At 34.1% G+C, this 14,214-nt stretch overlaps 3 protein-coding genes across 6 annotated transcripts; all 3 read right to left on the bottom strand.

The window, feature by feature from the left end:
* Positions 1–2,933: 2,933 nt before the first annotated feature.
* On the bottom strand, positions 2,934–4,854 carry LOC105968693 (CASP-like protein 2B1). 3 transcript variants are annotated; one of them, XM_012993338.2, is made up of 4 exons: positions 4,723–4,854; positions 4,043–4,315; positions 3,798–3,930; positions 2,934–3,413 (listed from the first exon to the last, which is right to left on the bottom strand). In XM_012993338.2, the coding sequence occupies exons 2-4, from the start codon at positions 4,273–4,275 to the stop codon at positions 3,162–3,164; spliced, it is 618 nt and encodes a 205-aa protein (XP_012848792.2). In that variant the 5' UTR covers positions 4,276–4,315; positions 4,723–4,854; the 3' UTR covers positions 2,934–3,161. The 3 variants fall into 3 exon arrangements, with proteins under 3 accessions (XP_012848792.2, XP_012848791.2, XP_088668239.1); XM_012993337.2 differs by having other exon boundaries at positions 4,599–4,814; XM_088812113.1 differs by lacking the exon at positions 4,723–4,854 and adding an exon at positions 4,435–4,591.
* Positions 4,855–6,017: 1,163 nt separating this feature from the next.
* On the bottom strand, positions 6,018–7,901 carry LOC105968694 (PLASMODESMATA CALLOSE-BINDING PROTEIN 5-like). The gene is made up of 4 exons (XM_088812114.1): positions 7,722–7,901; positions 7,302–7,384; positions 6,960–7,208; positions 6,018–6,218 (listed from the first exon to the last, which is right to left on the bottom strand). The coding sequence occupies exons 1-4, from the start codon at positions 7,760–7,762 to the stop codon at positions 6,184–6,186; spliced, it is 408 nt and encodes a 135-aa protein (XP_088668240.1). The 5' UTR covers positions 7,763–7,901; the 3' UTR covers positions 6,018–6,183.
* A 96-nt stretch (positions 7,902–7,997) lies between these two features.
* LOC105968692 (OBERON-like protein) lies at positions 7,998–11,019 on the bottom strand. 2 transcript variants are annotated; one of them, XM_088812112.1, is made up of 3 exons: positions 10,589–11,019; positions 8,823–9,981; positions 7,998–8,738 (listed from the first exon to the last, which is right to left on the bottom strand). In XM_088812112.1, exons 2-3 carry the CDS (start codon positions 9,961–9,963, stop codon positions 8,179–8,181), a joined length of 1,701 nt encoding a protein of 566 aa, XP_088668238.1. In that variant the 5' UTR covers positions 9,964–9,981; positions 10,589–11,019; the 3' UTR covers positions 7,998–8,178. The 2 variants fall into 2 exon arrangements, with proteins under 2 accessions (XP_088668238.1, XP_088668237.1); XM_088812111.1 differs by having other exon boundaries at positions 10,607–10,766.
* Between the last annotated feature and the right edge of the window lie 3,195 nt (positions 11,020–14,214).

Raw genomic sequence — 14,214 nt, 5'->3', positions numbered from 1 at the left:
GATAATATTAGAATTACAATCATAATTAGCATTAGCATAATATTAGCATATCTAGATTACATTAGCATCAAAATTACTATTAGCATTAACATTAACAATATTAACATATTAGTATTAGTAATAGTATTAATAATAGTATTAGTTGTAATATTAGTATTAGTAATAGTATTAGTATTGGTATTAGTATTAGTATTAGTATTAGTATTAGTATTAGTATTAGTATTAGTATTAGTACAAATATTAGTAGTAACATAAGTATCTGTATCAATATTATTATTGGTATCAGTATAAGTATCAGTATCAGTATCAGTACCACAATATCTATCAGTACCAGTATCAGTTTATTATTAGTATCGGTATCAGTATCAGTATCAATATCAATATCAGTATCAGTATCAGTATCAGTATCTGTATCAGTATCGGTATCGGTATCGGTATCGGTATCGATATCAGTATCAATATGTGTATATGTATCATTAGCATTAGATCATTAGCAATAAAATTAGTTTTAGCATTTATATTAGTATTAGTAATAGTAAGTATTATTACTAATATTAGTATTAATATCAGGATAAGTATCCGTATCAGTATTAGTATCAATATCAGTACCAGTATATGTATCAGTATCGATATCAGTTTCAGTATCAATATCAGTATGAGAATCAATATTAGTATCAATTTTAGTATCAGTATCAATATCAGTATCAGTATCAATATTAGTATTAATATCAGTATTATTAGTATAATATTAGTATTAATATTACTATTTTTATCGGCATCAATATCAGTATGAGTAACAATATTAGTATCAGTATTAGTATGAGTATCATAATTAGTAATAATATTCGTATTAATATTAATATTACTATGAGTATCAATATGACTATCAACATCAGTATCAGTATCAGTATCAATATCAGTATCAATGTCAGTATCAGTATCACTATCAATATCAGTATTTGAATCAATATCAGTAAGTATTAGTATTAGTATTAGTATAAGTATTAGTATTAGTATTAGTATTAGTATTAGTATTAGTATTAGTATTAGTATTAGTATTAGTATTAGTATTAGTATTAATATTAGTATTAGTATTAGTATTAGTATTAGTATTAGTATTAGTATCAGTATTAGTATTAGTATCAGTATTAGTATTAGTATGAGTATCAGTATCAGTATCAGTATTAGTATTAGTATTAGTATTAATATTAGTATTAGTATTAGTAGTAGTATTAGTATTGGTATTAGTATTAGTATTAGTATCAGTATTAGTATTAGTATTAGTATTAGTATTAGTATTAGTATTAGTAACAGTATTAGTATTAGTATCAATATAACTATTATTAGTATCAGTATTAGTATTAATATTTGTATTAGTATGAGTATTAGTATCGATATTACTATCTATATTAGTATTAGTATTAGTATTAGTATTAGTATTAGTATTAGTATTAGTATTAGTATTAGTATTAGTATTGGTATTGGTATTGGTATTGGTATTGGTATTAGTATTTGTATTAGTATTAGTATTAGTATTAATATTAGTATTAGTATTAATATTAGTATCAGTATTAATATTAGTATTAGTATTAGTATTAGTATTCGCATTAGTATTGATATTCGTATTAGTATTAGTATTAGTGTTAATATTAGTATTAGTATTAGTATTAGTATTAGTATTAGTATTAGTATTAGTATTAGTATTAGTATTAGTATTAGTATTAGTATTAGTATTAGTATTAGTATTAGTGTTAGTATTAGTATTAGTGTTATAGCAATAGTATTAGGATTAATATTAGTATTAGTATTAGTATTAATATTAGTATTAGTATTAGTATTGGTATTGGTATCAGTATTGGTATTGGTATTAGTATTATTATTAGTATTAGTATTAGTATTAGTATGTGTATCGATATTGATTAGTATCAGTATTAGTATTGATATTAATTAGTATAAGTATTAGTATCAATATTAATATCAATATTGGTATCAGTATTGGTATCCATACTGGTATCGGTATTGATATCAGCATTGGTATCAATAAGGACGTATACATCTTATCTCTTTTGCAATATTTATAAGTTGTATTGTTGTTTGAGCAATTTGCATCACTAATTAAACGTCATTAGTTATAAACTTACAGGTTATTTGAATATCTATTTTGTTACTTCTCTCCTACCATGTTTGTTGTTAATTTAGTTATTTTGCAAAATATTAACATTGTGTAGTAGGTTGCATTCCTCGAACTAGAGTTATACCATATATTTTAAATGATTTCACTTAATCTTCATATCGTGTTTGCGCGCTTCACGTTTTCTTCTTTAGAATATTTAATTTAATCTCATATGTTAAAATTCTGAAATAAGAGATAAAGTTTATGGTTTTTTTTTTATTTTCTTCCATTTTGTTTACTTGAATTGCTATTGTTATAAAGAGATAGTCGTTTACATATTATTATTTTTCTCATTTTAAAACTGACATCCGTGCAACGCACGGGTGAAGAACTAGTTAATATTATGAGTTAATTGCTGGGAAAAAAAATTCAAAATTTTGGGAAATATTTTTGAAAATTAAATTAGATGGGAAATTAGAATCAAATATATATATTTAAATCCCATTCCCAAACGGAACGGAAAAATTGAAAATCGGAAATTTCAGAACTTGAAACTGTGAATATAGTTCCAAAATTAAAATATTGGGATCAAAATATATAGGTCGAATTCGAAAACTCCATACATCATTGTAGAGATCTACCATGTATGTTTATTATATATTTGTAGGAGTTAGTTATTTCTATGTTACACAAAACATAGAAATAACTTATTTCTATGTTACACCCGGTCAAAATTGCACCAAGTGGTTTTTTTACCGTTGATACACACACTAATGTAGGTGTGTGTGTGTGTATATGAATGGCAAAGATATATCGAGTGTTGCATAGAATAGAATGTTAAAAGTAATCAGACAGTAATTTAGCAGTGTTAATACATAAACAAGACCACAGAGAAGAAGCAGCTTCACAATACACAGACAAGACAACCTTTCTTCATAAGACCAACAAAAAAACATTACATTTTTAAAGAGACAAATTAACCAAGAACTGGTACATCATATACATATACATACATACACATATATATAAGTTGTACTTGTAGTATTTTTTACCATCCAGTGCTGCTCTTTTCTTTATTGTCTCCGTACAAACGAAACAGACTGAAAGCAGAAATAGCCGAAAGCACAACCGTGAAGAGGCACACAATTACCGCACTTGCAACACCCTCTCCGATTTGGTTGCAGAATTTGCCGTACAAATCGCAGGTCTTCATCCATTGGAGCTCCATTTGACCTAATTTCGCAAACACTGCTGACTGTGCAGCAGCCGCCACCGCAGCCAGAGTCAAGTAGGCGATCAACTGCAAACAAGTGAACCAACACAAACATGTTAAAAGGAGAAGGTTAACTTCTAACTTTTCGGTTTCTTTACTTTCATTTTCCTGCCAAAGGTTTGATTAAATTTCTCCTAGCCTTCAGCTCCAAACTATTTTTAGATGTATCGAGCTGGAAACTCATGGATCGGTTATCGGGTTTTTGTTCAGTTCGTATTTACTCAAGAAACGTCGAAATTAAATTACACAATGGCGAAAAATTTAGCAAAAAAAAATGCTGTCTTGAAGTAATAAATTCAAAGAAAGTAACTTGCAAAACATTATCTCAGGAACAAAAAGATGTAACTAATCTCATAGATGCAAACACAACAGTAACGGTAAATAGTGTATAAATCGAGCGAAAATCGAAACCTGATCGCCGGAGAAAATGACCCAAGCCAAGGGCTTGTTGAACAACACAGTTCCTCTAATCATACTCAGAACACACCTCAAAATCTGGACCAATGAGTATGCAGCTGCTAACCCATTAGCTATTACCAAGAAACTACAAATATTTCAAAGAAAAAAAATAAAAAAATACAAAGATTAGTACTTTAGCATAGCATAATCAAGAAACACAAATTTTGTATTAAAAAAACATCATAGGATCTTCTTACACAAGGGCTTTCATGTCTGTAAACTTGGCTTTCTTCCTTATAGTGAAGATTTCTCTAACCTGAGTGTCGGTGCCTATAAGAACAGCAGAAAGAATGGCTAGCCCACAAATCACACACCTAAGAATTAACTCAGCTAGCCTCACTCTCATGTCAAGAACCTTCAAATTGCTCCCATGGTAGACTGGAACATTACCAGGGCTCACCCCCACACCCACACCAACATCAGAACTCATCCTTTTTCTTTCTTACAAACTATTTTAGACAACTTCTTTGCTGAAGACAACAACAAAAAAAAAAGGGATTGTTCAGCACTAACCACAGTTAAGAATGGACAAACCCACACACACAAACAAAGAAAAAAGAGTAGTGGTGAATTTAATGCATTCACCTACCCTACATTCCAACACAGACCCACTAATAAAAATTGCATCTTTTTTTCATTTCGTAATTAGAAAATCTGAAACCCCCACTATACTTTTCACAGAAAGAAAAAAAAAGATTGAATTTTTAAATTTCTTTATATGTGCAAATGAAAAGGGACAGGCGGACAGGTCACCTTTGATTCACGAATTCATGGAGCAATAAATGTAACATTGAATAAGGGGTGATCAGACACCTGGAGAAAGCATTTAAAAAATTAGAGGCCTAAAGATTTTAGGCAGGGAGGGGGGCACACTTACTGTTTTTTCTTTGCTACAACAAACAGAGAAGAGAGAGAGAGAGAGAGAGAGAGGGGATTGGTTGGCTGGAGCGTCCTAGTGAGGTGTAGATTGTAATGGTGGAATTCATGATGACCCATGATTCCTTGTCCTTGTCGTGTAGTATTATTATTGCTGTCAAGATTTCAATTTAAGGAGTGTGTGTGGATGTGAACACATTTTGGACCTTTAACTACGTTTTCTACTATGTATATATATACTAGGGTAAATTACAAACACCCCCCTGAGGTATGACCAAATTACAAAAACACCCCTCTTGTTTGGATAATTACAATCACCCCCCTCAACTCATCAAATTTAGTGGAATCTTCGAGATTATATGGAATATTATCACTTTTGTACCCGTTTTATCCCATTCAAACTCTACATTATGAAGCAAGATGACCATAATATGTGATTTTTAGCTTGTGTATATCAGTTTGTGGTGCATCGAAAACTGTATTTTTTACACAAAGAGTACAAACTATAGCACATTTCACGGAATCTAGATGACTATGTTGAATTTGACACCATAAAGGTAAGAAAAAATCATAGTTGAGGGGGGTAGATGTAATTATCCAAACAAGAGGGGGGTTTTTGTAATTTAACCATACCTCAGGGGGGGTGTTTGTAATTTACCCTATATACTATGATATAACCATAAAGATTCAATTTTTATGCATATCATTACTTCTCCTTGTGGTTGATAAAGGGTTGAGAACGTATACTAATGTGGTCATAATTACATCATCCTTGCATAAAATAGGGTTTGTGTGGAAGTGTTAAAAGTAAGTATTTTTTTCATAAGTAAAAGATCAAATAAACGCAGTATCATTTTTACAAATGCAGTTCGCAATAATTCACTTTCTACTCCCCATTCATCTCTCAAGAAAAAAAGCCAGTCAAGTTTTTATATTAGAATGTAGTTGAAGCGATTTACAAAGGAAAATGAGTGTATCAGATAACTATCGACATACATAGTACAATAATGAAGTAAAATTTGTTCTATAAATCTTGAAAATGTGACTCACTGCCAAAACAGGCGCGGAAAAACTATTTTTCACCCCCAATTTAATTATTATTAGGATTTCACTTTTTATTATTTCTTTTTTCTTTTCTTACTATGGAACAATTTAAAACTAGACTGGTTAATGTTGGGCTAAATGTAATGCCCCAAACAAAGAAATATCAGATTGAAGGCCCACTGTGCAGTCATTGGGCCTTCAACACAAACTTGAAAGCCCAAACTACTAATTTGGATAATGCACACGTGTAGATTTAGCATAACAGAATTTCAATAATTCTTTATTAAAAATTGTTTAATAATAATAAAAAGGGAAAAAAACATTTCATAAACTTTTCACTGTAAAACTCTGTAACACAAATGTTTAGACTTCCTACAACCGTACAAATGTGAATACATTTGATTCTGCCGTTTTGTTCTCAAGGGAGAGACTCGAATTTGCACGCGCCATGGCCTGCAATTTTACACGAAATAACTTCAGAATCTCTTTCTACGTGTTTTATTTCGAGAAAATAAAATTAATGAGACCGGTATTTTAGTCATGCTAAATGTATTTTCCTAAAAAATGGTTGCATATTTATTAATTTTCTTATTACGTGTACACCAATCCAAGACGACACTATATGAAACAAATGGAATATTCAATAAAAAACAATATACCCAACAAACAAATTTATCTGTTATACCTAAAATATGTAATATGTTCGTGCTGAATTTGATTAAGCTCTTTTGAATCGACTCCTAAATAATAGAAATAGCATTGGATCTAAGTATTTATTAGTTTTCTATAAATAAAAAATCCTATTTTTTATTAGCAATCAATTTAGGTTATTTTTTGAGTTATTTTGGAGGATTCGAAATCTACACTAGATAAAGTTATTCGAAATTCTTCCTCAAATACTGTCATGCGAAATTTTGAAACGAAATTCTTGATCAAATCCAAATCCTTCAATATAGAATCCTAAGTTTCTTCTTCTAAAGGTGTACGGATTGATTCTTGAACCGAGATCCATAAAATGAGGGACGAATCCTTTCGTTTCACACAAACTACACATGGGCTGCATAATGTAGCCACATGTAACTGTCTTTGTTAATTTGTTATCCAGTTTTTATAAAACTAATCCTTAATTAATAATCAAGCAACTTTCAAGAATTCTTTACGCCTAAGCATATTGCGTTAGAGATTTTCGCTTACTTGGATCAAGAGCAGATAAAAGTGCAGCGGAATTGAAATAGCAACTGCCTCCTTTGTGCTTCATGTTCTGGTAATAGCTGTTGAAGGCGTACGAGGCGTGGTCCATTGTTGTGTTCGGGAGATAGCACGGCTGATTCTCTTGAATGGGCCCGCAATCCGCCCCGTTTTCGCAAGCCCATTTCATAGCAACCATCAACACATCATCCGGAGTTTGCTCGTCCGCTATGCAATAGTCCTCAAACTGCGCATCTTAAAAAAAGAAGCAATATTTGGAATATCAAGATTTAGTTAAGATGTAAATATCATAAGGAACTATTGATAATAATGGAGCAAGAATCTTACAGATGTTCATCGATATCGAGAGCAAGAAGATTAGAGATATCGTAATCTTCTTCAACATCATGGACATTTTTGGCTGGCGGCAACTGAAGAGAATATAAATGGAGTTAGATGTATATATGTATATATATACAACCTGTATGGATCCTGTGACAACGATTTGGAAGAGATTTACTTCCGAAATCCCAATCTTATCCTTGCTGCATTCACAATTTATGGTCACATGGAATAACCTTATCAATGGGATAAAAACTGATATAAACCAAAGTGAGAATAATAATAATTAATCCAGGATTCTAATTTTTACAATCAGATTACCAGTCAACATATGACAAAACAACAATTAATTATGCTGAGTTGTCACATTAAATTGTTTTCCTCGAAAGTCAAAACTTTGACCATTTTCGACGACAAATCTCTTACCGTAAGCAATCAGCATATGATGTTAGGGGAAAAGATAACATTGAATAGAAGAATCATCCAAATCTCTCTGTTTTGAGAGAGCATCAAATTCACCTTACTTCTTAAGGAAACATAAAGCGAAAAAAAGCAAAGGGATTCTCTCACCACCCTCCTTTACCTTTTTCTCCACATGTCCAGATAATCACCTCCGTATTATCAATAACCACCTTTTCATAAGTAATTGGTATTAATTTCATCATATTGTATAACATTAAATACACAATTACGACGACAATATCACCAACACAAATCACGATTCACATTGCAAGATATTAGTGTACATTAGCATCAAGACGTTCCCTTCCCTATGCTAAAACAAATTAGTACAACAACATGGTTTAATAGCAAATAATTCACACATCAAAACTCTAAGTTTCACAAACATTAAAAACATATAATTGTGCACGTACGATGAATATCACATGTTTTTTAGAAGGTCCTGGATTTTGTTGTACATCATCTGTGAAGGGTCATTACCTCCTCCACTGCTCTGTGATGTTCTAGAACTTTCTTGAAGCTTAATTTTTTCAAACAAGTACTGCTTCTCGGCTTCTGCTTCGTGCAATCTTTGCTTGAGGTACCTACTGGCGTAATCATCTTCTGACTTGTCAGTCTTGGAGAGTGCGATTCTTTGCAGTCTTTCAGCTTCTCTTCGAGCCTCGTTTGCCTTCATTTCGAACATATCCGCTTCGGCCTGTTTAAGTCTCACAATGCTTTCGAGTTCATCGACTTGTATCTTCTTTCTCTGCCTATCCATCTTTAGTGCAGCAACTTCTCTAGCTTTATCCTTTAGCTCTTGCTCACAAGCCTCTACACTTAAACGGGCCTTTTTCACCATCCGCATTTTCTCCTCAGCCACCATTTCCATCTTTCGAACCGCTTCTTGCACTACATCAGCTATTCTATTGAATGCTTCCTGTGGGGATATCGCCCTTCCAGCTTCTTCACTGTCTTGATTCTTCGAAGGGTCCTCGATTTCTGTATTTAAACAAGAAAAAACTGTGATTTTCAGCAGAACGAAATGAGATACTATCAAGAATGGCCATTATGAATAAATTTTACCTTGAAAAAACATTAGGATAACTTTACAAGGAATAAGTTCTTGCATCCCACTTTTCAGCTTTTCAACAAGCTCCTCACATTTACGGAAGAGTTTTCTGCCTCTTAAATCCTCACTCCCCCGGAAAATTCTACTTACACAGTCAAGTTCTCTAGTCAAAGCTTCCTTATCCCAGCTCGGTGCACAATGCTGGAACACATCTTTTACCCAACCTAACAACTCAGATGTTCGACTGCAAGCTCGGCACCTGAAAAGCATCTCTGCAGAGCTTACACCGTTTTTAACACAAGGGCCCATGCCAATCTGCCCATTTCGAATAGCACAATCAGTGTGAGTCCAATGCGAACACAAATCGCATCCAATCCAGCGGCACGTGTTAACCTCGAAATCAAACTTGTTGCAAATCACGCACATACATAGGTTGCAGAAACCGCTTCTCTTCGAGCACAACTCGCATGTACACTCCTCCGCAGGTAATGCGCTTCCACAAGCTATGTTTCTGCACCTCTTGTACAAGAAAATATCAATGAGAGAAGCTTGAGAGAGGCTGACACTCGGATGCAAAAACGCCTGAATTCCGGTTTTCATTGCAACTAGAATCTCCAACTGAACCCTGTGTGCCATAACCAACGTTTTCTCCGTTAAATCACCTCTACTTTGGACCACCTTCTGCAACAACACAAACTCTTCTCTTTGCTGAGAATTACCTAAACCTTCAAGAAAAGCCCGAAGCTCGTTTTTAAACTTATCCAGATACTCGTCTGGGAGGTTCTGCATTGTTTCCGCTATAATTTCTACTCTTTCCCTGGCAACATCACGGAGAGAGAGCTTATCCGAATTAGAAATACGCCGAGTAACAGAGTGCTCAGCAAAACCATTATCCCTTTCTTTTTCCTTCTCCATTTTCTTGGCTACCAAAGCATCAGCAGTGGGCCAGGTTTCCCGTGAACTCGCACTTTCCGATGGGGATTCACGGACTTGATCAGAATTGGAGCCACGCTCGTGAATATTTGGAGATCCACAGGCATCTGGTGAAACCAAAGAGAGGGAGGTTTGAAGCCCCCCTCCACCAGGCCGTGGCTGTTGACGAGGAGGCAACATTGAGGATTGATTATTGAAATGAGATCCAGAAGATGTTCCCATCTGATAATACCCTTGTATCTATCTGCAGGAGCAAAAATTGGAAAAGTACAATCAATTAACGTGATTACCTAGTTGCAAAGTTATTGTTCGATCTATGATGTAATGAGAATAAAAAACGGTAGCATGATCTCGCGAAACTGGAAAACTTGATTTCAAAATAAAACGATGAAAAGCAAAAACTAACAAGTGAATTTGAACCAAGCCTGCAGTTATTTGTACTACTAGCATGAAAACTTCGAAATACACAACCGAGCAAGCAAAGGTGGATCAAATATTCTAATTGCAAGAACACCAACAATTCTAATTTTCTCGACGGAAATCAAACATTTCTAGCAGGCGTACATGGCGTATCTACTAGCTTTTAAGTTAGTGAAAGTGGAATCCACCAAGGTAAACGCAATTGAACTTGTCTACATATAAATACCGCACATAGCTACTCAGAATAAGTGAATCAACAAATCTACTGAAAAGTTCAATCACATTACAATATGAATACAGAAAAAACTCCAAATTACCAGACACCCAACACTCAAATCCCCAAAATAAACCAAACAATGAACGACGTCAGAAACAAGATCTAGGGCCACCGGAAAAAAAAAATTACGAACCGGAAAAAGGAAAGAACTAAAGATCCAGTTTTTACCTGAAAATATCGACTCAAATTTCACCCCTTTCCTTCCGTTTGAAAATCGAAAAACCCTAACCTACCCCAGTAGCATTTTGTTGCGCCTTGTTTGAATTGTTTAATCGGATCTCACCTCCGGTACTCCTTGACCCGACGAGGTGTGAATACAATAAAGGCGGAATTTCGTTACCGGATAGGCAGGTTACCGGTAGTCAGCTGAGTGGCGGGACCCGCTCGAAGGCAACGTTTCTCATTCCCGCGTGTTGACTTTTGTTCACTGACCCACTGACTCTTGTCATTTTCTTTTTCTTTTTCTTTTTCTTTTTCTTTTTTATTTGTTAGTAATAAGAAAACTGGATAATGAAAAGGTTTTAGATAGGATTTTCAATTTCATGTGTTTCTTTTTTTTCTAATTTTATATTTTATATTATAGGGAAATAAAATATGAATCAATCCATTTAAAAAATAAAATTAAGGAGGTAGAAATGCTACCAAATTAAAATAAAGACAGCCCAATAGTTTTGGGCTTCAAAAGAAATCAGCTAGCAGTTTCAGCCCAATTGATTCCAGGGTTAAGGCTTCAAAGCCCACTTAAAATAAATATTCTCTTACAAAATATTAATAAATAAATAAAAAAGTGACAAAATATTCTTCTAACCCACAAAAAATGACAAAAATATTAGATGAGAATGTAACTTTTTAATAATAATACTTATCAAGTGATATTAGGTTAGATAATGATGCAATGATACTTTTTTTTTTTTTGAGTAAGCAATGATACTACTATATTCATATTCTATGTTATGATGGATCCCTTTTTTTTATTTATTTTGGAATTAATTTCCAAAAGTGGAAGTAATAAAAGGCTAGACGAGTTTAAAGGAGCTGGTGATGTTATTAGGACCGGACCGGACCGGCCGGTCTGACCGGTCCGACCGCGACCCGCAACAAAACTGGTCCGGTCTGATGCTTAAAACCGGAAAAGTCAAAAACCCGGGCCAAATCACAAAAATCCGGTTCGACCGGTGAAAACCGGCTGACCCGGAAACCGCTCAATGACCCGGGTTTTCATCTAAAATACTTTGTTGGTGGCTATTGGCGGCGGAATTTGGGTGAAATCCACCGGGGATGGCCGGATCTAGGTGGAGCAGGCGGTGGGTGGCCGGATTTTACAGATCTAGCCGTTGGTGGCCGGAATTCGACGGAACGAAGAAGAAGATGGGAAAGAAGGGTTCCTTCGATGCTACACCCGGTGAAAAACACCGGGTGGGTCTTCTGCTGCCACGTGTTCTTTTTTTATTTTTCTAAAACCCCTAAAGGTAAACCCTAGCGGGGAATCTATTATAAAATACAAAAAAAGAGACACGTGGCAGCAGAAGACCCACCCGGTGTTTTTCACCGGGTGTAGCATCGAACAAATCGGAAAGAAGAAATAAATGAAAAGAAAAGGAAGAGAAACAGTACAAAAACTAGAAAATTTTGTGAGCAAGAAATAGACAGAGTGATGAAGATGATGGGTAGGTGACGGGAGAGAAAAAAAGGAGAGAAGAGAGAGGGGAGAGAGAAGAGAGTGTAAACAAATATAAAAGAAAAAATAGGTGTTGGGATAATAAAGAGAATAATTTATATATAAAAAATAAATAATAAAAGTAAATAGCATGTAAAAGATAAAATATATATACTAAATATAAATTTAAAATATTAAAATTAATAAAATAATTAAAGAAATAAAAAACCCGGGTCGAACCGGTCCAACCGTGACCCGAAAGCCTATCCGGTTTTATGTCCGGTCCGGTTCTGATAACATTGGGCCTGGTGGTAATTGATTAATTACATGCTTTCTTGTTTTGTTTATTTTCTTTTATGTTTTGAGAAGCATTTTATACTACTAGTTCATTTGATTAAGAGATAGTATAAATATTATCAAACAATTAATAACATAATTATCTAACGACCTACTAAGTAAAATCACCTATGAAAGTTTCGAAAACCACCTGTCCTGGAACTTAAATTCTTGGTTTACGTCTCTCGTATGGTTTGCAAGCTATTATGCGAGATATTTATAAATTATGAATAAAAATTAAAATACCTTAATTTTCAATTAATTAACAGCAGTACTCCAATCTCCAAAGATCAACATAACCATAAAACTGATGCATGCATCATATATATTACAGGCCAATTAATCAACCCCACGATCGATACATATATATATAATGAAAGCCGCGATTTACAGGCGGAGAGAGGTGTCAACATCGGAGCCAGCGCCGGAGCTTTCAAGCCTGACGAACATCGCATCCGCGAAACACGACGACTTAGGAAGGTGGCCGACATTTGACTGGTTATCGGCTGATGCGCGCTTGACGATTTCCGGTGAATCAGCAGCTGGCCAGAGAGAAAGCGATAGTTGGCAATCATTATTAATTACATGCGTCGTCGTCGTCGGCTTATTATTATTATTTGCAGGAAGAAGCTTCATCACAGCAGCCGATAACTTTTGAAAAGGCGGCACCACCTCGTAATATTTATCATGCATTATTATGGGCGGAGGAGAACCGTACGATGACGACGATGATGATCTGTCTGCAGATTCCGACAGGATTCTGAGAAGCTCTCTCTCCTGTCTCAGCTCTTTCATTTTCTGCAACTGCCTGAATCTCTCTTGCAGTAGATCAATTGATGATACACTCCGATTTTCATGATTAGGGTTTATCATCATCTTTTTTCTTTTTTCTTTTCTTTTTGTGTGTGTGTGCGTTTATGAAGAAATGAATGATCAAGAAAATTGATGTGCTTGGATTAATTAGAACTTCTCTGCATGGCTACGTACATATATATATACATATTGTGAGAGAGAGAGAGAGAGAGAGAGAGAGAGAGAGAGAGAGAGAGAGAGAGAGAGAGAGAGAGAGAGAGAGAGAGAGGGTTTTCTTTATTTATTATTTTTATTGTTGATTAAGGGTTTTGGTGTATTCAAGAAAAAGAAGAAAAAAAGAAAAGGGAGAATCGGGAAACAAAGAAGAAGATCCAAGAGGAAAAGGGCAAGAACCCAATCTTGCAAAGTGTTTTTAAAGAAGAAAATGGCGAAGAACAAATGTCCAAAAAGAGGGTTATAGCACATGGAAGAAGCTAAGGCTAAGGGCGTGTTTGGAGGGTGGGACGAATAATAGGTTTTGGGCTAATGCTCTTTACATTATTGTCCAAACTTTTTATTAGTGTGGTGCCTCTCTTTAGTGGGTGCACCATCAACTTTAAATTTTTCTTTTTTCCTTTTTTCAACAAATTATGTTTGCCTTTCAAATTTTAATTATATCCCATTTTGAAAACTTTTTTTTTCTTTTATCTTTATCTTTTTGGTTAATGTTGTTGTGGTGTGTTTGGAGTGTAGTGTTTGGAAAGGGAGACAGAAGGACAAGCATTAGAAGTGGGAATAATCTAAGGAGGTTATGATTTTGTGATTGAACTATAATAGTACTATGATTAATTTTGGGATTTTCTTTTTTACTATTTACTATTTTATTAATTTAAATTATATTAATTAATTAAATAGACTACTGTCAAAAACATTCCCTCGATTTCTATCTCTTTGATAAATGGGAAAACCAACAAAACATTCTCTCTCTCTC

This window comes from Erythranthe guttata, chromosome 13 (assembly GCF_056151865.1).
Source record: "Erythranthe guttata isolate IM_541 chromosome 13, IM_541, whole genome shotgun sequence".
Lineage (NCBI taxonomy): Eukaryota > Viridiplantae > Streptophyta > Magnoliopsida > Lamiales > Phrymaceae > Erythranthe > Erythranthe guttata.
This window is presented reverse-complemented; position numbering and strand designations above follow the sequence as displayed.